The sequence below is a fragment of the Chrysemys picta genome, chromosome 4 (assembly GCF_011386835.1).
Source record: "Chrysemys picta bellii isolate R12L10 chromosome 4, ASM1138683v2, whole genome shotgun sequence".
Lineage (NCBI taxonomy): Eukaryota > Metazoa > Chordata > Testudines > Emydidae > Chrysemys > Chrysemys picta.
The window spans coordinates 76,212,541-76,236,576 of record NC_088794.1 but is presented as its reverse complement, the minus strand read 5'-3'; the positions used below and the strand labels follow the sequence as shown (position 1 = coordinate 76,236,576).

Sequence of the window (24,036 nt, the reverse complement as noted above, 5' to 3'; positions counted from 1 at the left end):
GGCGTGTGGGTGGGTGAGGTTTTGTGGCTTGCAATGGTCAGAAGTCTGACTAGATGATCATGATGATCCCTTCTGGCCTTAAAGTCTATGAGTCTGTGAGGTACATAAATTATAATCCAGTGTCTCTGAGAAGTAGGTGCCAGGCTTTATAAACACATTAGTATCAGAGAAGCGTATCCAACTTGATGTGCTCTCTCTGTCCATCTATCCAACCTTTGTATTGTTTAAAATAATTCTTGCCGTCCCATTTGGACTGGCTTCTCCTGGAGATGCCCACTGGTCACCCACCAATTTCAAAGAATAGTGAAATCAGTTACCACGTCAGAGAAGAGTGGTATCAGGATTATCTGATAATTTCCTGACAGTGAAATCTATTAAATTAAACAATAGCCAAAGAAGAATGACGAAAACCCTACAGCTTGAAATATTTTAAAACAAGACTAGAGCCAACAATCAATATAATACTGTAGGGAATCTTTCCTAGGATCTTTCCTGACTATTCCCCTCTGTATCATATCTCCTTCTTCCATAACAAAAACATTTATGGGGCTGATTCTCCTCTCACTGATACCTGTTTTAAGACAGTGTACCTCTGCTGACTTCAATGGAATTATTCCCAATTTATACTGGTGTAAGTCAGAGGAGAATCAAGCTCTTCTAGATCTCTCCCTCATACTCCTTTGGTTTTACCCAGACCAGCCCATAGGTAAACAGCAAAGATTACTTAGCTATAGATTTTCATTAAAAGTTCTACTACAACCGATAAGGGTCTGATTCTCCTTTCGCTTATGCCAGTTTTGTTCTGGTGCAACTCCACTGTCTCAGACCCTTAGCTGGTGTAAATCAGTGCTCCATGAATCTGGCCAATTGATTGTGTTGGAATTACTTCTGAATTACACTGGTGTGAATAAAGAATCAAATCCTAAGTATTAGATTTTGACTGTTATGTCCAAGTGCTTTATGTTTAGTCCTTTCCTTTTGAGGTTCTTTGTTTTGTTTGTTTATCATCCTGCAATAACAAATTGATTGCTGCTGGCAGGTACAATTCAACCACTACTGACATATTTACCTTATTTTAGTGTACCACACTACTTCCCTGTAATAAATGCAGCTCTAAATTTGCAGAAGCCTAACTATTCTCTTACTGTATCAATGTTTCTCCTTTTTCCTTATGTAACCTAAATACGATATTTAAAAAATAATTCCTTGTCTATGCTTTGCTTTTCATGTTGTCAATGTTTGGACTTTGTAGATGAAACATTTCCTGTTTGTGCCACTTTTTTGCCCATCTGACCATTTTTTAAAAAAAATATTTTTCTTCCACGGTTCAACAGTGATGTTGCTAAAAACTTTCCATATTTGAATATGCACCCACTCAGTTGAATCACAAGGCACATGTTCACCTGACCATTTCAGCTTCCTGAATGGGCAAGATCCTACCTTTTCCAACACAGAAACAAATGTCTGTGACACAACAATGGCCAAAAATAATTCTGCAAAGGTTCAAAACATCCAAGACAAAAATATAAGGTCAGAACCTCAGCTGATGTAAATCGGTGTAGCTCCTCTATTAATGGAGCTACATCAATTTACATCAGCTGAGGATCTGGCCCAGATAGGGTAAAAACAGTAGATCATATACGTAACTCTGGCTAAAAAAATCAAGTGAATGTTGAGTGACTATGTGAAAAAACCCAGGAGCAACTTCTTAAAGGTATATATTGTACAATTTGCATTGGACTTGAGAGTTTAAATGCACATGTGGTTGGGGTATAGACTCTCTCCAGAAATTGGTTGGGAGAAATTGGCCTGGTCCCTCTGTATACAAGGTGATCTTACCGTTGCTTGACCTGACCGCAGGTGGGCCAGCTGTGAGGAAATAATTAATTCCTTCCAAAAAACACACAATAAGAGGGGCATTCTTTAGGGAAAACTGGGCACAAGTCTGTCAGGGAGCATCAAGAAGAAGGCTATCAAAAGAAGATGAAGGACACCTAGGGGTAATTACCGCTTCTTCTCTTGAACTTGACTGATAGAGCCACAGTTTAGACTTTACTTTTACCTTGACTGAGGGAAGCCTGGTGTATTTGTCTTTGGTTCTTAAAGGCATTCATTACATTAACTTTTCTGTTTTATAACAAAGCCTACCACAAGCTTTTAAGCTCTACTCGGGAAGTTAGAATCCTTTCTTGCTTCCCCAGCACAATTCCTAGCTGCTAAACATGTATATACACTGGGAACTGCCAAGAAGAGAGAGACAGTAGAATGGTTGAGTGATACACTAACAATATTCAAATAAGGACAGAGACGGACTTGAAAAGTTGTATGTAGATCTCATAAAGGTGGAATTCAATAAACTAGTAGATATCTCAGCTGGTTTCATTAAGCATTGCATATATTGTCGAAATTGGATGCAATTTAAATGGCCCAATCACCTGACACTAATAGTTCCATACAATTTTTTCTCCCATACCAATTACTATCATAGAATATATGAGACAAACAGGGAACAGGATAAAAAGAAGCAACAGACAAGATTTTAAAAAGTGATTAATGATTTGGAGTTCATCAATTTTGAGGTGCCCAATTTGAGACACTTTGATTTATTTTGGGAAACCTTCGCCAGTGTGTCTAGTGTCTACTGCACAAGACTGGGATGTAGACCTCGTGGATTAGGCTCCTGGTTTTCCCACAGATCCACTATATGACTTTGGGAAATTTTGTTTGCCCTGTGCCTCTATTTGCCCACGTGTAAAAGGGAATGATAATATTTCCCTACCTCACCTGGGTGCTGTGAGGCTTAGCTAATTGATATGTACAAAGCATTTTGGTATCATTGGTGGAAGAGTGCTCTGGCAGACCAAACTATTGTTATATACTATGTATTACTATTTCATAAACAGGCATATTACACAACCATACAATGTATAAAACAGTAGAAAGAGATTTATAGCAAAATATCCAAACCAGAAATGACTTAATCTGCTCTAAATCTTTCTTTCTGGAAACAGAAAAAAATCAGTTATGCAACCAAGCTAGCGATGTTTTATCTTTTACAATTTACAAGAAAATAATAACATTTTTTTAAAATTGTTTGATTATAATATGTAGAAATCCCACACAACAGCAAGAAACAATTGCTGACACGCACTTTTGAGAGGCAGTGTCATTCACTGACTATTAGCAGCTGCCACACTAAATCTGCCCTGACCCACTTTGCAAACTTGGGCTAATAAATTTCCTGCTCTTGGCCTCAGTTTCCCTGTCTATAAAATGGAGATAATGCTACTTACCTTCCCCTGATAAATATTTTGAGATCTATGGATGAAAATCATTCAGAGGACAGATAAGCTATTATTATTGCAATATGAATCTGTTACAGCGCATTGTATCCACATAGCTGTTTTTTAACTTCAGGGCTCTGTATGATATTTGCTTTTACACCACGATGAAAGAGATTACATAGAGATGGGCAGTGAATTTATGATCAATAGAAAATTGCAAACCTTTTTTTCTCCCCACCAATTATTTTCCAATGATCCGGCAAAACACATCAATAAAAAGCTCTGAATTGAGGCTGTTTCCCTATTTCATGCCCTGCTTAAGTTCCCTGGGGATGACAGATTAATTTAATTAGTTTTATTGAACTGCCTAGTTGCTTTTATTGGCAAATCCACTCATACGAGGCCTACTACAAATTTCTCTTGGGGTTAATGCCATCCTATTGGTCCATTTTTTAAATTAAAGTAAATTTATTGCTGTCCCTTGTGTTATTTTCAGCCATGCTTCATGCTGTTAAACTCACATGTGTAAAGGGCCTTCATGGCCACTTATGCTGAAATTTAAACTTGTTTTTTTTTAACGTGGTTAACGAAAAAAAGGAAGCAGACAGATATTGCTAAATGGAGTGTGAACTAACTACACCACTCAACATTCACTGGGGAATTAAATTAACCTGATCACAACAGCACAGAAAATGCCTCTTAAATGCCACCTGGAAGCACAAAAGTGACCAGTCAGTTTCCAACTTCCTCTACTAGCCAGCCTGCTGCTGGGTGCAAAAGTATCAAAACAACAGCGTTGAGGGTCAAGGTGGGTGAGAGAATATGTTTTATTGGACCAACTTCTGTTGGTGAAAAGAGAGACAAACCTCACCCACCTTGTCTCTCTAATACCTTGGGACCAACACGGCTACAATAGCACTGCATACAAAAAGAACTTCGTTTTCTTAATGTGTCTGATCAAAAATCCAAGATCCAAACTAAACCCCTATATTTGAGATGTGAACTATAGAACATATAATAACTACAATGGACTGAACTTAAACTAGGGTGACCAGATGCCCCGATTTTATAGGGACTGTCCTGATATTTGGGGCTTTTTTTTATATGGGCTCCTATTACACCCCACCCTCTGTCCTGATTTTTCACACTTGCTTTCTGGCCACACTAAAGTAAACACAGTACCCAAACACTCTCAAACTCGAATTCAGATCAGAATTTAACTACTGACAGCCTCTATCTATATAACAGGCTAATCCAGATGCTGGATCAAAACACCTCCAGATTTTCAGAAGGGTGATTTAAAATCCGGATGCAAATTTTGCAGCTTGGACCATTTCTAATTTTTCTCTGTGTTTCTGTGGAAGGGAGGAAGAAGATACTTTATGCTCTAGTGAACTTCCCATTCCACTCTGAAGTTAGAAAAACAAGCAGATGCTGTCTTATTATTTTGTACCAGCAGATTTCAAAACATGTTTTTAAAGCTGGAAAAGGCAGTTAAAATATGTGAGGTTTTTTTGCTCAAATTCAAAGGGATGTGGAGCATAAATCAGCTCTACTGAATGGTCAGTATTGAAAATATCACTCATCTTCCAACCTAAATAAAGCTGTGTCATCAGTTCTATTGTAAACCCACTTTTCTCAGACTTCTAACTCAGGCCTTGATCCTGCAACTGGATCTCTGTATCCACGCAGAGCTCCACTGACATCGAGGGGATTTCACCAAGCCATGAAAGTCCATCCAAGTGGGTCCAATTGCACAATCAGACTATTCTTGTTAATATTTGCTCTGCACTGAAACTTCCCAGCGCCTGGAAGTAAATGTTATTTATTTATTTCTATTTCATCATTTTTATATTAAAAATTTAAAGGTGCAAACGAACCAGAAAGAAATGCATATACTAGCATTAGCACAATAGGTTACAATGAAACTGGGAAAAATATAAACGAATATGTTGAAAGAAATATGATCTATAAAAGAATGCTGCTTTCCACTGCCTTTATTATGGATTTACCCAAATCCCATTATATAAGCAGGCAGTTGTATTCTGCCTATGCTGAAGCTTCTGAGAGCAGGACAATGCAGGAGTTTCTTTCTACCAGAAACAAACTGTACCACTAGACCAGTGTTTCCCAAACTTGGGATGCTGCTTGTGTAGGGAAAGCCCATGGCGGGCCGGGCCGGTTTGTTTACCTGCCCCGTCCGCAGGTCCGGCCGATCACGGCTCCCACTGGCTGCGGTTCGCTGCTCCAGACCAATCGGGGCTGCTGGAAGCGGCAGCCAGTACGTCCCTCGGCCCGCACCGCTTCCCGCAGCTCCCACTGGCCTGGAGCAGTGAACCGCGGCCAGTGGGAGCCGCGATCAGCCGGACCTGCAGACGGGGCAGGTAAACAAACCGTCCCGGCCTGCCAGGGGCTTTCCCTACATAAGTGGCGTCTCAAGTTTGGGAAACACTGCACTAGACTATATTGCCTGTCTGAAGGTCCATCAATGCCCTAAACGCTATATGCCCCTTGTTAATGCTATCCTTAGGATGAAGGAAATACCTGGGACAGTATTCACAGGAAAACCATAGGACTTACTGGAGCTGCAATTTAGCCTTCGAGTGTGTACCCACTATAGGGTCAATAAAAATGATTACAATCTCTACCAATTATGCATCGAGTGCTGCCACGTACTGTCAATTTTTTAAAAGATGATATATTAAAAAAATCTGGGTCATCTTTTGTAGGAGTGCTGACCTTTAAAATGCTGCCTTCACTCTTTTTTAAATGACATTTAATCATCTGCCATTGTTATCAGATCTGGTAGAAGTGAGGTATAACACTTCGTTTCTTGAACCCTCACACTGCCACGGGTAGTATGCATGCAATAATAGCGACTCAAGCTAGCTCTGCTTAGGAATCCCAAAATCAAAAATTTTTAATTTCTTGTACTAAACCCCCGGCTTTTTCCCCCAAGCAAGTTACCACGGCTCCATGGGCTACTCACAACAGACAGTTACTACTAGATAAATCACACAAAACTGGGGAAACAGGCTGAGAATCTTAGCCTTCCACTCCTAAACCATAGACCTAGACCACTTGAGCTAAAGGAGAATTTCCTTAACTAGGATTAGTAATAGATCCTCTACCTTTCCTGTAGAGCAGCCAATAGAGAGTAACATCACACATTCATAGAGCGAGAGAGAGAGAGGGAGAGAGAGAGAGTAAGTATTATAAAAAATTAGTTTTGTTTTATTGGGATCATAGCCTTTATCATAGCCAAGATCCATTAATACTCAGCTTTCCACAATTCCATGAAACAGGTTTTGGAATACAAAACAAAGAGATGACCCCTACATGCACACATTGGGAAACTCCTGGGTGACATACTTGTACTGCCAAAAGGCCCCTTCCTCTGGATCTCCCACTGTATTTTGTCTTGCCTTTCTGTTTAGATCATGAGTTCCCTGGGACAGAGACCATCCATTCTTCTGTGTTTTGTTGGAGCTATTGATGCTTAGCAAATAAGGATAAAATAATGTATTGATAATAGGCAGATAGAGCCTTACGGGATGCTTGAGTGATAAAAAAAAAACCTCTAGGGAAAATTTCCTCCTGACCCCAAATCAGGAAGGCAGTTTGACCCCATGCACATGAACAAGAATCACCATGAGTAAGAATCTAAACACACAGACACCCTGAGATACCAATGGGATCCAAGTAACTCTCTGTGATTTTTTCTCCTAATTTCCCAGCAGTTTGACCACCAAAGAGCCATTAGATGGGGATCACTTGCAAGAAAAATTGTTTTTAAAAAGATGCCCATAGTCCACATTTAAAAATGTGTGTATACCTAAGTATCTCAATTTGCACACACAAGGGCATATGCACATTGGATATTTGAGGATGAAAATAGGTACTTAGAGGTCTAAAAATCTATATGTGAAATTACTGAGACTGCAGACACAAACTAGGCATTTTCACATGTACATACCTGGTTTGTAAAAGCATAATCATGTATACAGTGCATGCAAATTTAATCATGCAAATAAATGTGCATGTCTTTTATTTTTACGTCTGGCCATACAAGGGACTTGAACTGGTGCTGACCTAGAAGTGAAAAGCTCTGAGCTTCATTATCAGATATACCCTGATCTACCCAAGTTGCCCTTTTAAATTATTTTCATTAAAATCCAAATGGCTCTTTCTCATTATATTTGAGTACCAAAGAAATAAAATAGGAGTCCAATAGTTTAAAATGCATTTTTGCACTGTTCCAGCTCTTAAGGCTTTGTGCTTTAAGTGGAATTTTTGCAGGTCATTAGTTTATAATGTGAACCAGTGCCTTTGGGTATTCTGAAAGGGAAAAAAAAAAGCAACCCAAATTATTTTGTTTAGAAATGCAGTTTCCTGGGCTGGTACAATCATTTATTTCAGCTAGAACTTCAGATACGTTTTATACACACATTTAGAGTCAGATGCTGTGTTGAGAACCAAGGTGAATGAAGTACATGCTGTGGCTTTCTGCAAGCTGCATAGCGAGATGCACCCTGTGTCTTGGATCTGAGCTGTCCCCAGTATAACAGCTGTACATAAAGAACTTTGTTTCAGGCCAGACCCTAGTATTAACCCTCTTATCTGATCCCCCCAGTGTCTCACCTTCTCTCTGGTTTTCTGGGAGTGGGAAGGCTGGCATGGGAGCACTGCTGAGACCGTTTCCACTCCCCCAACTGCGTTTTCTACTCTAGTGCCTGTGAATGACAAGGCTCTAGTGCCTGACAGACAAGGACAGAGCAGGGTTCTGAGTGCCAATCAATGGAGCATGCCGCATGGTGTAATTGGAAAATATTCTGCTTCTGGAATAAGATGAAGATATCACTCTTAATAGAAAGTGGTGGTCAAGAGCAATGTAATTGGGGAATATTAAATTGGCATACTCATTTTGTAAGGCTGATTTAAAGAACCCAGGGGTGCAGTTTTTACCAGTGATGAGCCTGAACTGTAGAGTTTGAAACCAGATCTGAACTTCACTAGAGTTTGTGGGTGTTTGGATCTCGGAGACAGTTTCAGCTCCACCTGCTATCCTTAATTCATTCAGAAAGCATGGCTGTCTGAAAGAAACACTTTAGTCTTTCATTCACTACAGGGTCTTCCTTCACTTTAAATCCTTCCTTATCAATTGTCGATCTAAGTTATCCATATGACCAGCTCAGTGCATAACACAGATTGCAGAACACATGTAATCAGCGCTTATAATGCCAATCAGATTGCCTGAATAACACAACCATAAGTAAAGATATTTTTAGTAAATTTCACAGCAGAGAGGCAGGAAAAAAACCAATAAGTCTCAGAAAGGTCACCAAATAATATAGGTTTTTCTACATCATACACAGGAATAAAGTGGAGGTGCTGAAAGATGAGACCCGGGGATGAGGGGTTCGAGAGAGAGCCCACCACACATTCACCCTGCAGCGGCAGCTCTTGTACCGCAGGGCTGGGCCTTGTGACTTGTCTTACTGGGTCACGGTGCCACTCATGTTTGGCCCCCACCCTCACCCCTCAACACGTGGAGATGGAGTAGCAGACAGGCTGAACCTGCGTCCCTGTGCACCAGTTCGCAACGTCATTTGGTTTGGGGGCCTAATCAAATGTGTGTTTAGCAGCCATTTTCAAGATTTCACAATCTTTACAGTGGCCATGGAAAGCATGAATTTGAATAATCTCCATGTCAAAATCATAGCCCTAACCATGAGCCACAAGGCATCTTTTATTATTGTGTATCTTCCTTGGACTCTTTATCTTTCTTGCATTCAAATTTTTGGTCCCCTCCTTATTAGTGATAAACTCAAGACAGGTATTGAATCACCCAATAAAATCTAACTAATGTGGTCAAAATTGATCAAAAGAAAGGAACAAAGTTTTGCTATTTTTATTAACATTTTTCCTGAGAGGTTGATCAAATCAATCAGAAAGTCAAATCAACTGGCAATTGAATTCAGTGAAATGCACTATACTTTGTGGTCAACATTTTCAAACATGGGGAAACTAAATCCATATTCAGGCACCTAAATAACATTGATCTGATTTCAGAGGTGCTGAACACCCACAGCTTCCACTGACATCGCCCAGGGTTGGAAATTCTAGCCTGCACTCTTCCAAGCAGCCTGCAATCTTCCACCTTCCTACACTCACTAAGCTGAATGCGCAACAAAAATTCAGAACTTCTTATACAATACACATCTAGCATTATGTCAAGACCAACAGCCTATAAACCAAGTGAAGTAAAGTTGTGGATAGCAGTGTGATTGTGAATTCCACTCGCACTGTATCTTAAAAACACAAAAAACCTGGCCAACCTATTATCATTTCACTAGTATGGAGACCCCAACCAAGACTGAGACCTCATTGTGCAAGGCACTGTATATACAAAGAGAGAGAGAGACAGAGTCCCTGCCCCCAAGAGATTATAATCTAAATAGATATGGCAAACAAAAGGTGGCAGGGGAAACTAAGTCACAGAGAGTTGAAGTGACTTGCCCAAGGTCACACAGTAGGTCAGTGGCAAAACCAGGAAAGAACCCAGGTGTCCTGACTCCCAGTAGAGCGCCCTATCCACTAGACAACGCTGCCTCTCTTTATGCTTACACTCTTCCTTTCTCAATGTAATTTGTTATGGGAAACTCTAGAAGCAGACATACCTTTCCAAAGATAAGTGAACGTGCTGAGAAATTCTTCATATGTCTGCTCCTGACTATTAATAAACTGATCAAGGACACTGTTGTTTGACGGTTGCTTTTCCATCATCCATGACCATGACAGTCAAACAGGCATATCTTTTCTAAGAGGATTCCTCTGTAATGAAAAAAGGGAGAACCATATATAATAACAAAGCCTTTTTTATTCTTCAGGCAGAAAACAAATCAGAGGGTCTTTTAACTTCAGAGGAAGTTTCTCTAGTTAGCATAGTACAGGTGAGCACTGGAATTCAGAGAATCAGCTATTTCTCTCCTTCTGTAGGCCGTGATTACTTCATTAGGGTTCTTGGAAGGCACAGGGGAAGGCATTTATAGGATTAGGGCCACAGTTATTTCAGGTGCATTTAGGTGACAAATAAGTGGCCTATTTGAATCCTGGGAGAAAGAAGGTGTCTATCCATAGAACAGGTACTGTGTAGGCAACGCAACAGTGCTTGTGTCTCCCAGAATGTCCTACCAACATGCTTCCACCCTGTTCAGGAGGGACCATGTCTAAGTAATTTAGTAACACTGCCTGTCCAACCTTTGCTTTCTTTGCTGAGAGGGTGCCACTTAGCACTAGTTGTGGTGCCGGATTTTATGATAGGGACACCTGTACAAGGGAACTTGGACTGAATCCACCAGCTCATTTCACAGGTGCATCTTGTACTATATTCTCAAAGCCACTAAACCCAAGCTTTGGAAGAATGTGATATTACCTTATTATTTATTTGTATTGACGCAGAACACAAAGGCCCCAATCAGCACAAGAGACACATTGTGGAAGGCAAAGAACAAATGCCGAGAACTACGGGACCTCGACTGACAATGCTCTGCTGTCTCCAGGAATTTAACGCTCTGGCTAGACAGCTGCAGCATCCAACTGATCTTGACTCTTTCAATAGGGCATAAGGAAAGTGACGGCCCCTGAGACAGTTGCATTTCAATTACATCGTTAATGTTGTTGTACAGTGCTTCAAAGTGCTATGTATTATTATTATGGAAATTCAGTACATATAGGACCAGGCTAGCGTGCACACATACATAATTTCTACCCATTACTGCAGTCCCACACTCAAGTGGCCATGTGGGAGCCTAGCTGTGCATGTGTAACTACCCAGTTTATATACACAATTTTTATAGATGTGTATGCATATTAAGCATGCAATTACACACAAATGTCTTCACGCTGCCCAGGGCTTCTTGCCTTTTGGAAATACAGTCTTTAATTTACAGGAGCACTAAGGAACAACTTTAGAGGTGAAAACCTGCTCCCCTGAAGTCAATGGCAATATTACCGTTGATCTCAGTAGGACTATGTTTATTTATCCTTTTATTTTGGATTTGCAGTTAAAGCAGAATGAACCCGGAACATCCAAACCACAGCATCAAAATAAACCATGAATTCTAACTCTGTCGTGCTGTTGATTGTCACAGGAGGTGATTGTTCTGAAGTTTAAAATAAACCAAAACACATAGAGTCCAAAACACAGAACTTTAAGTTTCACTAAAAACAAGCTAATATTAACCACTCTAGGCACTGACCGAGCAGATAATCATTTACCAGACGGACAACGTGGTTTATGCAAATTCTAGTGGTTTTCAAGAGGAAGCAATGCTTTGTTTTATATTTTCATCACTGTTCAGTTATTAGTGTCACTACTCTAAGTAAATTTCACTGTGCGAACGGCTAAGACTTGTAAGGACTTATGAAAGAACCTCATTTGTTAATCTAAGATCTAAATACTAATGACAATGCTTTGCCCTTCTGCAGCACCTGCTAGCTAAGGATTTCTAAGTGCTTTACAAACATGAATAAATTCAACTCACAACCCTCCTGGGTGGTAAGTGCCAAGAAATATTATCCCCCTTTTACAAACGGTGAAACTGAGGCACAGAGAGTTAAAGTGATTTGCCAGTGAGCTAGTGGTAAAGTTGGGAATACAGCCAAGATCTCCTAATGATCCTTTGCTCTATTATGTGCTAGTATAGGGATCAGCAACCTTTGGCATGCAGCCCATCAGGGAAATCCACTGGTGGGCAGGGATGGTTTGTTTACCTGCAGCATCTGCAGATTCAGTTGATCGCAGCTCCCACTGGCTGTGGTTCGCCTTTCCAGGCCAATGGGGGCTGCGGGAAGCAGCGCGGGCAGAGGGATGGAACGGCGAGCCGCGGCCAGTGGGAGCTGCGATCGGCCAAACCTGCGGACACTGCAGGTAACCAAACTGTCCCGGCCCGCCAGCGGATTTCCCTGACGAGCCGCAAGCCAAAGGTTGTCAATCCCTGTGCTAGTATCTTAGACCAGTGATTCCCAACTTTTGGGGGCAACTGTAACTCTTTACCAAACTAAAACCCCAGCTGTGCTCATCAGTGACTTTCCCATCCAGCAGGCTCTGCAACCACTCTTCCTTAATGATCAGCTTGAATTCCAGTCTTTGTGCTGGCTCTTAGACCAGGGCCCCTGCCCATCTCTCACTCACTTGTGTACTCGCTAACTTGTAACAGAACTTGAGAGGCTCTAAATGCTGGAACTGGAGCCGTCTCAGCTCAGTTGTAAGTGCGAACATTCCCTGCTGAATAACAGGCAGGGTAGCAATGGCACACCAGGATTCGACACAAAAAGCTGGGCCTTGGTTTTATAATTAAGGTTGGAGAGAAGATGCAATGTTGACCTCCAGGTGAGGATGTCCAGCCAAATACCAGGGATAAAGTCTGGAACCCTAATCTCTTCAAGAGTCAGTCCTGGATACTGGCATTTATACATGCACTATAGGGAGAAAACCCACTGAATCTATTGCTGTTTCTTAATGACATGAGAGAAAATTTCCCAGTGGTTTTCCAGGCTTGGCAAACAGTCACTTTCTCAAGTTTTGAAAGTCTCTCTGCAAAAGAATGGACCAGATTCTGCTCTTGGTTACAGCAGTGTAACTGTGGAGTCAGTGGAGTTGCTCCAGATGTACACCAGTGTAAATGAGACCAGTGTCTGGCCTGAGCTATGCTGAAGAGTGAAATATAGTTCATCTTGGCTAAGGAAATAAAATAAGTGCTGTAATCTGTATAATTCATAGGGTGAATTTCCTTTTACATTTTTTGAAAACCACAAAAGCGCATTACAGAACAAAATAATTAGTTATACGGTTGATAAATCCTGAGATGGGAGATAAAAAACCCACCTCCTTTTCATTTATTGTCACCTATATGTATATTTTACCGCTGCTGATGTGTGTTAGGGTTTTGCTATTTTATTTCCGGGGTCTATTGCAGGCCTAGTAACATTAGGAGATGGTGACTAGGAAGAATCAGGTGGATTCTTTATAGAAGCATAAGGTTCTATCAATCATAAAAAAACTCCAGTTTTCCACACCATGAAATATGCAAATCACTTTGCATGCGGATTCTACACCCAAATGGTCTGTTCATTCTAATTCTAGTCACTCTGGAGAAGTTTTGGGTTCTATGTTGCATGGGTCTGGATGATAAGGGTTGAGACTTGGTGGATTATTAGCATTCTTGAAATTGACAAGTTGTACATGGCTGGAAATGTGTTAGGAAAAGTGTCCCAACACTATCTACCTACGTTCTTATACTGGCACATTTTTACTCCATTGTGGATTCCTGCTGCATCGCTTCGACACCAGTCCCGTGTCTCTCTTAAATAAAGACCAGCAGTTGTTTCAGACTGTGTCAGCCCTGTGCAGAAATTTTGTGGTGCAAACAAGGGAAACCAGGCTGACCAGCAAACTCTCATTTTCGTTTTTGAACTAACCCATATCTGAACCCTGCTTTCCAAAAGCTAAAGGCTAGTGCATTCATGCAATTCACAATATACAAGAGGCACCCTAGCTGAACTCATATCAACAAAGCAACTGAGTTTCTCTTAGCTTAGCATTCTGGATCTCCTAATGCTTGAGAATCCTTCAGGATTTCTACGTTTGATGTGGCCATATTTCTCAGGATGTGACTTTTTAAGGATTCGTTACACTGTGGTACCTCCACCCACATCTAGAGGAAAAGAGACAATATAGAACCAGAAAATTGGCAGGGACTGAAGTCAATTTTTTGTCTTGCAGAGGAGAGAATCAGACTGAAGGAAGAATAGGGGCATATAGAGCCTTTCAAAGGAGGATGGCTGAGTAGTAAGGTGCTCAATGACAGTCCTGAAAGACCTGGGTTTGAGTCTTGCTCAATCTCACAGTGAAAGGCCACCTCCAGTTCACCCAGCTGTAAAACAGATACCTGACCTATTGGGCTAGGGCAATCAAAGGCAGTTGGACGTGATGCTGGCTACATCATTCCCTTGTGTACTGTTAGCTATGACATGGAGGTGCCTGAACTGCATCAGCCTGATGAGCCCTTGGCTTGGGGAAATTTTGACTGCTAGATCACCAGTTCAAATCTAGCTCAGGTTGATATCAACCAAAAGGCACTGTCACATGACAGCTGTTTGGCTGCCTATGTAAAAGATGTTGGTGAATTAGTCCAATTCCTAGTGGATCTGATGTCTGCTGTCGCTAACAGTCTCAATAATGAGAACAAGGTCTGAATGGACCATGGTGACTGATATCATCCCTTTTCTCCCCAGAGGCGGTCCCTCCAATACATCAAAAGAGTTATGAAGTTTCTCCTTGGGGGAAGAGGATGTCAAATCCTCCTGAATCCTTTCCACTTGTTAGAGGCACTGGAGGGAAAGTATAACTGGGTTCAAAAAATAATTAGGTAAGTTCATGGAGGATAGGCCCCTCAATGGCTATTAGCCAAGATGATCAGGGATGCAACCCCATGCTCTGGTGTCCCTAAACTTCCAATTGTCAGAAGCTGGGACTGGATGACAGGGGATGGATCAGTTGATAATTACCCTGTTCATTCCCTCTGAAGTATCTACACTGGCTACTGTCTGAAGACAGGATACTGGGCTAGGTGGGCCATTGGTCTGACCCGGTATGGTTGTTTTTACATTCTTATGAATAGTAACAGAATATGAGTTTCTGAAAATGATGTCTTTTAGAAAAATTTGCATTCCTTTCCTGCTCATCCATCCATTACAGTAATGAGGTTACTTCAGGCTATCATTCATTAAGGCTTGCTGATCATCAGCAGATTGTGCAGAATCAATTTTATTTCCCAAAATGTAGTCTTCCTCTCAGCTGTTTAAACCAAACCAGAGATGTCTGCAGTGTATCCCAGAGGCAAGTTGGCTGAGTATTAGCATGATTTCAATTACACAGTTATTAATTCCATTAAAAAATGAAAAATGTAGTAGCTATGAAACATGGACTTCTTGTTTTATACAGCATTTTTGAGCACGTCATTATTATTTTTTAAGTGATATTTTTTAAACCAGTGAAAGCAAAATGAACTTACGAACTTATAAACTGAGAAAGCAGCAGTGCCTAACTGCACATAGAAAAATCCTACATAATTCTACTGTTCAGAAATAAATATTCCACTACTGCATCATGTGGTATAGTCTTTTTGATTATCATACAAAGGGGAAAGTCACATTCCAATGCTGGGAATTTGGATCTGTCAACAATCATCCTCAATAAAAACAGGTAATTCATTAGTATATTTATTTATAGAGCAGTATTTTGATGCATGTAGAGATACAGGAAGACAGAGTCACTGTCCTGAAGAGTTTATCATCTAAATCTGAATGTCTCAGGCTTCACAACTGTATTAGTTTAACGTCAGATGCTCTGTTTTAACTGTATAGTGCCTGATCCATTCCCCTACACAGTCATTTCACTACCTATATCGGACTCAAATCATTGTTTTCCAAATCTCCTTGAGATATCCAGATTATAAAACCAAAATCTGTTCTCTTCCAGCCTAGATGACAGTGATAAGCCACATATATTTCTATAGCACCTTTCATCAGTAAAACTTACTTTGCTCTTGCACCAGCAAAACCTCCATGCAAGGAACTTCCTTTGCGCTGAATTGTGGCCTGGCTAGGGTGGCAGAATAGGGGCTAAGGGAGAGCCAGGCATGCAGCAGTGTAGCTGCTGGGGAAGCAGGCCCCTCCTACAGCTGAACTGTGTCTCATATACCCTATACTGCTAACACCTACAGCCATTTCTCACTTAGCCTTAGTAGTAGGGGTCTATGCTTCTGAAGCAAGAGGGTCTGAATTCTGTCCCCACTGTCACAATGGTGATCAGCATGGAGGTCACCATGAAGTCTTAGGTGGCTATGGATTTGCTACAATACTATTATTATTGCAATAAACAATGAGTTAGCATCAGGTCTCTGTAGGGCAGAAGTAAATGTGAGTCTAAATTAAGCAAGTGTGCTTCGTAACATGGTGCAATTGACAGATGGGTCATAAGTACCCTGCATTTCACAGTCCTATCCCCTGCCTACTGGACAGCTCAAGAACCTCAGTGACAAACTCCTCAGAAAGCTGTGGTCCATCCACCTTGGCCAGAACAGCAGTCCCTCTAATATGTTTACTCACAGTATATCATTCAGCCTCTAGATGGTCGTGTGTGCTGTATAGTTCCAAACAGGGTGTGGTCCCTGGTAAACAATAGAGACAAAGGTGGAACTCAAGCTGAATGGAAGTCTGTTTGTCTGTAGTTGTAGCTTTTTTCTTTCTATTGAAGAAGAGCTTAAATTGATTCTATATATCAGAAAAGTCACTACAACATGGTACCTCAAGAGAACAGAGAATAAAAGAGGTATAAGAGGGGTGATGCTTGGGGATCCCTAACTTTCTCGAGACAGGAGCAACAACTTTTTAAAAACTACATTCCTTTATAGCAGTTTGTCATGTTGGTTGTACTGCAGCACTGCAGTTGTACAGAAAAACTCCCTACCCTCCTTGTGTTACAGTCCTGCCCTACCTCCTCCCCCAACCCCCAGCCACCTGCAACTAGACAGCAGCTCCTGGAATGAACTTTAAAGAAGACCCTAAGCCTCTGGTTATGAGCAGGTGCAGATCAACTGAACTATATGAACGAACTCAAAGCATGGATGTTTCAGTTATGAAGGAGAAAAACTTTCAAATGATTCTTGGATGTTTCTTGTTTTAGTTCAAACTGTTTTCAAGACCTAGGAGCCTAATCCCACTGAAGTCACTGGAAGTTTCCCACTGACTTTAGTGGGAGAAGAAGCAGGCCTTTAGATGCACATGTGTGCAGCACCCATTTACTTGACTGGGATTTGCTTGTGCTTTTATAATACTTGGCCCTAAATCTCATCTTTGCAGATGCCCTGCTATCTAAGAACTTTAACTGCAAGCAACCATATTGCTCTCGTTTGATTGTGGAAATATTACCTGACTTCAGTGCCTAATTAGGTGTTGTGCATTCCAAATGGCTCTGACAGTGCTGCCTACTTAAAAGATTATTTAGGGAAAGAAAAGAATTGGACTGGCTACAAGGGTAAATTTCTTTTTCTAAAACCAGCAGCCACAATCCCATGAGGTGTGACCTTTTCAGATCTCAGAGAATAAGCGCTGGTGGATATCATCAGCTCTGGCATGGGAGGCCTCCAAAGAAACCTCATTTGCTTCAAAAGGTGATGTTAGGAATGCAGCTGGGCACTCTTTAACATTGGGTACATCTACACAGTGAGCAACAGTACAGCAGTGAGTTTAGAGCCCGGGTCAACAGACGTGGGCTCATGGGGCTCACACTACAGAGCTAAAAATAGCTGTGCAGAAATTACATCTTGGCCTGGAGCTTGGCCAACCCCCCTCCCTTGGCTTCAGAACCTGAGCCCAAATGTCTCCACTGCTAATTTTAGTGCTATAGCGCAGGCGTCACGAGCCCCAGTCTGTCTCTGAGACTCGCTGCTGCAGGCAGTATAGACAGCCCATGTCAGTGCTGAATGCCCAGCAGGGCCGTCCCTAGGGGGGTGAGGGGCCTGGGGCGGAAGTGACGAATCCGTCACTTCCAGGACCAACCGTGCCCAGCACCAGTCAATCGCACCAGCAGCCCGTGGGGCCCCCCAAAGCACAAGGCCCAGAGCAGTCGCCCCAATTCGCCGTACCCAAGGGACGGCTCTGATGCCCAGTAAGGTATAGTGTTAAAGGGCACTGTTCTGAAGTCATTAAGGACCCCCGGTACTTTTCACCAGAGCCAGTGTCAGCTCTACAGCCCTCTTGCATTTGAATAAGACATCCTTCACTCTCCACAGCAAACTGCAGTGCACGGTTAGCCAACTGATGAGGTCCACCTCAGAGGTGACTGCATGTCATTGGCAGATGTTTTTTGAAAATTTTAAAGCAATTTGGGATCATTTGGAATGAAGGATCCTGTATTAAATGTAAGAGACATATTTCAAATGAATTCCTGTAGAAGAAATAAACCAATTGAAACAATATGGCCAGTTAGCAAGTGACCAGTTAAAGACCTGCTACCTAAATTCATTTTATTAAAATACTATTTTTAAAGGAATGGGTCTGTTAAATGGATACAGTTTTTGTATGGTGCTATGCCTTTAACTGCCAAACAAATTCAGGAGGAGAATCCGACATTTTCATGTTAGGAATCTGAGTTTTCTGAGCACACATAATTGTGAACAGGATTCTTCTGATTTCCCTTGTGGACAGATGACTCTAAAACTACCTACTGCAGGATTTCATGCCCCTTCCTCTGAAGGAGCTGATCACTGTTGCAGAAAGGCGACTGTACTAAAAAGACCATTGTTCTCATCCAGTAGGGCAGTACTTGTGATTAGCACATTTTATTGCAGGCAAAGTTTAACTTCCCTTTCCTCTGAGCCAAATTGATTATGTTAGAAAGACAAGCATTTTCTAAGGACAAGACACACTAAGTGACACAGGGAGAGTAAAATGAATCTAAAATATGAGGCGAGGCACTAGAAAAAAATTGTCAATTTTCTTTTGAAATCTGTGCAGCACTTCTCCAGTCAGACCAACTTTTCCTCTGATCATACAAACTAAAGAGGGTCAGGCTGGGTCAATACTTGGATGGGAAACTGACAAATATCATCTAGGTGCTACTGGAAATAGAAATGAACCTGATCTGAACAGCCCAGAATTTTGGGGAAGTTCAATTCTGGATCTGAACATTGTGGTTCAAGTCTATCTTTATTAATGTGATGGCCTCCAAGTGTCAGCACTGAAGCAATGTACCAACACGGGTGTTAGAGAACATTGTGCTGCTGGAGGTGCATATTTCAGATGAGACATAAAGTCACCCTTATGTCTGCATTACAATCATTAAAGGTCTCCTGGCACTTTTTACAAGAGTGTATTCACCCTGATGTCCTGGCCAAATTCCAATTCAGGCTCTTTCCCTTGAGGGCATGGCTACACTTGCAGATTTAGAGCGCTGTGAGTTAAACCAGCCCTCGGAAACTGCATCAGGGAAAGAGCTGCAGTGTGTTCACACTGTCAGCTGCAAGTGCACTCAGGGGCGGCTCTATGTATTTTGCCACCCCAAGCAAGCACGGCAGTCAGGCAGCCTTCGGCGGCATGCCTGCGGGAGGTCCGCCGGTCCTGCGCCTTCAGCATACTCGCTGCCGAAACCGCAGGACTGGCGGACCTCCTGCAGGCATGCCACCGAAGGCAGCCTGACTGCCACCCTCACGGCGACTGGCACGCCACCCCCCGCAGCTTGCCGTTCCAGGCACACGCTTGGTGCGTTGGTGCCTGGAGCCGCCCCTGAGCGCACTGGCGTAGCCACATTTGCGGCACTTGCAGTGGCATTGGGAGCGGTGCATTATGGGCAGCTATCCCACAGAGCACCTCTTCCCATTATGGCGCTGTAGCTTCTGCAAAGGGGGCAGGGAGGTGCGGGTCATTCTGGGTCCTGTCCCGTTGCCCCGTGATGCATCGCTTCACATCCCAGCAATCCCTGTGCTTCTGTCCACATTTGGCACCATCTTTCAACATTTTTTGTACTGCGCGCTCTGTCTTCCCTTTCGGTCTGAGGGAATGGATCCCGAACAGCTGAGGAACATGCTGATGGGTTTCGCAAGCACGTCACGAATTACAGTCGAGTTACTCCTTAAGCTACAAACTGACAGTGAGAAATCTGACAATGATGTCAACTCGCATAAAGCATACCACACGAGACTGCTTGTGGCATTCACGGACATGCTCATGACAGTGGAACGCCGCTTTTGGGCTCGGGAAACAAGCACTGAGTGGTGGGATCACATCGTCATGCAAAGTCTGGGATGACAAGCAATGGCTGCAGAACTTTTGGATGAAAAAAGCCACTTTCATGGGACTGTGTGCTGAGCTCGCCCCCACCCTGCGGCGGAAGGACACAAGATTGAGAGCTGCCCTGCAAGAGGAGAAGCAGGTGGCTATTGCAATCTGGAAGCTGGCCACTCCAGACAACTACCGATAGGTCGCTAACCACTTTGGAGTGGGAAAATCGACCGTTGGAATCGTGCTGATGCAAATTTGCAGGGTCATTAATTGCATCCTGCTCAGAAGAACCGTGACTCTGGGTAACGTGCAGGACATTGTGGCTGGCTTTCCACAAATGGGTTTCCCTAACTGCAGAGGGGCGATAGATGGGACACATATTCCAATTCTGGCAACAGCCCACCTAGCCTCCGAGTACATTGATCGGAAGGGGTATTTCTCTATGGTTCCCCAGGCGCTTGTGGATCACCGTGGGCGTTTCATTGACATTAACTCAGGTTGGTCCGGAAAGATGCATGATGCACGCATCTTTCGGAACACAGGCCTGTTCAGGAAACTGCAAGCCGGGACTTTCTTCCTAGACCAGAAGATCACCATAGGGGAAGTCGAAATGCCCATTGTGATCCTTGGAGACCCTGCTTACCCTTTAATGCCGTGGCTCATGAAACCCTACACAGGGAGCCTTGACAGCAGCAAGGAGCGGTTCAACAACAGGCTGAGTCAGTGCAGAATGACTGTGTGTGCTTTTCACCGTTTAAAGGGCTGCTGACACTGTCTGTATGGGAAGCTGGACCTAGCCGATGACAACATTCCCACGCTTATATCCACATGCTGTACCCTCCATAACATTTGTGAAGAAAAGGGTGAAAGATTCACTCAGGCATGGACCTTGGACGTTCAACACCTGGAGGCTGAATTTGAACAGCCAGAGAGCAGGGCTATTAAGGTGGGGAACGGGACAATCACAGATTTGCGTATGTCCTGTTATCATACTCAGCCTTCCTGTCTGGAGTGCCTTGCAATGAGTGCTGCACTTCAGGCTGGCTAAAATGCGTGGTGATGAGGTTGAGTGCAGTGGGTAAGGGTTGTAGTTTCAGGGCTGGGTGGTGAAGCTACAGGTGTTGGAAGCAGCTGGTGGTGATAAGAACCTGGATGTTGTGAAAAGTGGGTTGGCGGTGACATGGGGGCACAAGAGAAAGAGTTTTGGGACAAGGGCTGCGGGGGAGGCGGGCGCAGAAGTGCTCCGCCTACATTGCTATGAGCGCCTGTACTGAGTCCACTTGATGCTCCATGATGCTTAGCAGCTGCTCCGTGCTTTGGTGCCAGCGATCCTCATTCTGCTGGCGGACCCTCCTTTCACTATCCCGCCACTCCTGCACTTTTTGATTTTCATTAAGGGACTGCTGCATTACTTCATGCAGCATGTCCTCTTTGCTTCTACACATCTGCTTCCTGATTCTTTGGAGTCTTTCGACCGTTGATAACAAGGACGGCTGGGATCTCAAGGTTGCATCTGCAAAGCCAAAATACAACACTTAACAGAGGCAGCATCATTCACACTAGTCAGAGCAATGATTCGGCCATACTTAAAGACAAGTCCAGTGTACAAAATAGCAGAAATTGCCCATCCCAAAGCAAGCACACATAACCCACAGGAGCCCCAAAATAGTGAGTAAGCACAGGGGCAAGGGGGACTGATTGTTTCACGGCTGTACTGTCCTCTGGGGTTCTGTGCCTTGGGGAGAGCCAATATCTACTGAACACTGTCCCCACATTTTCCACAGGATGAGTTCGTCCTAGAAGACATCTCACTGCTGAGGGTGACCTGGGAAGCAAGGGAGGATCTTCTACTACAATGCGGCTTCCGCCCTGGCCCATATGCAGCTTGCCTGTATGCAGCAATGGTCCCCCCGCCCGTCATGGCACAGTGGCACGGACATGTTAGCCTTACTGGGACAAAGAGCACAGTAGCTCTGCCAAGGAACCTGCGCAAGCGGATTGCCCAGCTTTTGCATGAGACCTTTGAAGAGACCACTGAGGCCGATTACCGCGATGTGAGACAGCACATCAACGCTCGATTCCGCATCTAGGCATGCATGCAGCTCTAACCCTCCTTGCTCCAAGAGCCCACACCGAACAACTTCCCTCCCAAAATAAAAGCCACTTACCGGGCACCTCCTCTGGTGTTTGTTCTTCCCCAAGCACCATCGGCTGCGACTGTCTACCTTGCTCCTGGCTTGAAAACAGCTCCTGACTGCATGAATCTAGGGTTGCCGGGCTGTCTCCCTCCTCCTCAGCACCTTCACTCCCGCTTTCCTCCTCCTCCTGCCTCGTTGAACTGGGCTCTGAAGTGTCCACGGTGCTCTTCGGAGTGGAAGTGGGGTCGCCCTCAAGTATTGCGTCCAGCTCTTTGAAGAAACGGCAGGTCGTGGGTGCAGCACCGGAGCAGCAGCTTGCCTCGCATGCTTTGCAGTACGCATTCCGCAGCTCCTTCACTTTAACGCTGCACTGCCGTGCGTCCCAGTCATTGCCCCTTTCCATCATGTTCCTTGATATCTGCCCGAAGGTATCGTAATTCCTACAGCTGGAGTGCAGCTGGGACTGGACAGCTTCCTCCCCCCAAACACTGATGAGGTCCAGCACCTCGCCATTGCTCCATACTGGGGATCGCCTGGCGCGTGTAGGCATGGTCACCTGGAAAGATTTGCTGAGAGCACTCCATGCCTGGCTGAGCAAGCGTTATGCTTCTCGTGGAGGTGGATTACCAGGAGCGCTCCAGCCATGGAGTCCGGGCGCTCTACGTGCCTTGCCAGTGTGGACGCGTCATGAATTAGGGTGCCCGGGCCTGCTTTAATGTGCTCTAACTCGCAAATGTAGCCAAGCCCTTAAATTCCCACTGCACTTTCAATTGGATATAGGGTGACCAGACAGCAAGTGTGAAAAATCAGGACAATGGGTGGGGAGTAATAGGCACCTATATAAAACAAAGCCCTGAATATCAGGACCGTCCCTATAAAATCGGGACATCTGGTCACCCTAATAGGATACCAGATTGTTCTTAACTGTTGTGCGGAGTTGCTCTGTGACGTAAAACAGCTGCTGTGTCCCACCTTCAGAGGCTGCTGTATTTCAGCGGTAGCTGAAATGATCCCTTGCCAACCACAGAAGGGAGCTGGTGAGGCAGCTGTGAACTCTGTTCCTGCTTCTTCCACTGAGTTGCTGAGTGATCATATAAGCAAGTCACTTACCCTCTCTGAGCCCCAGTTGCTGCATCTGTAAAAGGGATCTATTCTCAGGGGAATTAGTAGGCTTAATTATGGTTTGTGTGAAAAGGGTTCTGAGGAACTCTGATGAAAAGTGCCACAGAAGTGTGCAGAGTACTAATATTCTTTTAGAGTCTGAAACAAAGCCCTTTGAAGTCAATGGAAAAGTTTCTATTCACTTCAATGGGCTTTGAATCAGAGCTTAAGCCTTCACTTATTCGGTTGCACACACTTACTACTTCTTTTACTCAGTTTCAATGTCATAATCTAGTTATAGCCTGAGAATTCCAAGGGGAAAAAAATTATTCCAATCAAAGTGTTGGGGTTGTTTAAGTTTGTAGAAATTAGAATTCCAAACGTTGTCTTTGAATTTAGCAGTGACTTTATAACACAGTAGTATCCAAAAACCGCAGCAAAAATCAGACCCCACTGGGTTGGTCACTGTACAAATATAAAATAAAAAATAGCATCTACCCCCCAATGAATTTACAATCTAAATAACAGAGGTCTACTGTCACTCTGAGCTGGCTAGGCATGAACAGGTTAAACTTCTAAAGGTGCAAGATGGATTTCTTTTTGCACCATCTGAAAAAAAAAAAAACGGTCACAGACAGTTAGCCACATTAGAGGAGTACTAAGGAGCA

At 43.3% G+C, this 24,036-nt stretch overlaps 2 protein-coding genes across 5 annotated transcripts in view; both read right to left on the bottom strand.

The window, feature by feature from the left end:
* The window catches only part of IFTAP (intraflagellar transport associated protein), a 71,698-nt gene that overhangs the window by 42,396 nt on the left and 5,266 nt on the right, over nucleotides 1-24,036 (bottom strand). For 3 of the 4 annotated variants that reach the window (XM_005304510.4, XM_065592762.1, XM_042849178.2), the window contains exon 2: nucleotides 9,965-10,118. In XM_005304510.4, coding sequence (XP_005304567.1) covers nucleotides 9,965-10,070 — 106 coding nt within the window. In that variant the 5' untranslated portion in view covers nucleotides 10,071-10,118. Of the gene's footprint in view, nucleotides 1-9,964; nucleotides 10,119-16,457; nucleotides 17,655-24,036 lie in introns of those variants that run through there. The other variant, XM_024100370.3, reaches the window with a different exon arrangement.
* On the bottom strand, nucleotides 21,377-24,030 carry LOC122173633 (zinc finger and SCAN domain-containing protein 29-like). Its single transcript, XM_042849548.2, has 2 exons — nucleotides 22,298-24,030; nucleotides 21,377-21,642 (listed from the first exon to the last, which is right to left on the bottom strand). The coding sequence occupies exons 1-2, from the start codon at nucleotides 22,815-22,817 to the stop codon at nucleotides 21,377-21,379; spliced, it is 786 nt and encodes a 261-aa protein (XP_042705482.2). The 5' UTR covers nucleotides 22,818-24,030.

Excerpts from the sequence above, each read along its gene's own strand:
- LOC122173633 (XM_042849548.2), bottom strand. The coding sequence starts at position 22,817 with ATGCCTACACGCGCCAGGCGATCCCCAGTATGGAGCAATGGCGAGGTG. Across the intron at positions 21,643-22,297 it reads AACACCAGAGGAGGTGCCCG|ATGCAACCTTGAGATCCCAG; the intron begins GTAAGTGGCTTT and ends TTGGCTTTGCAG.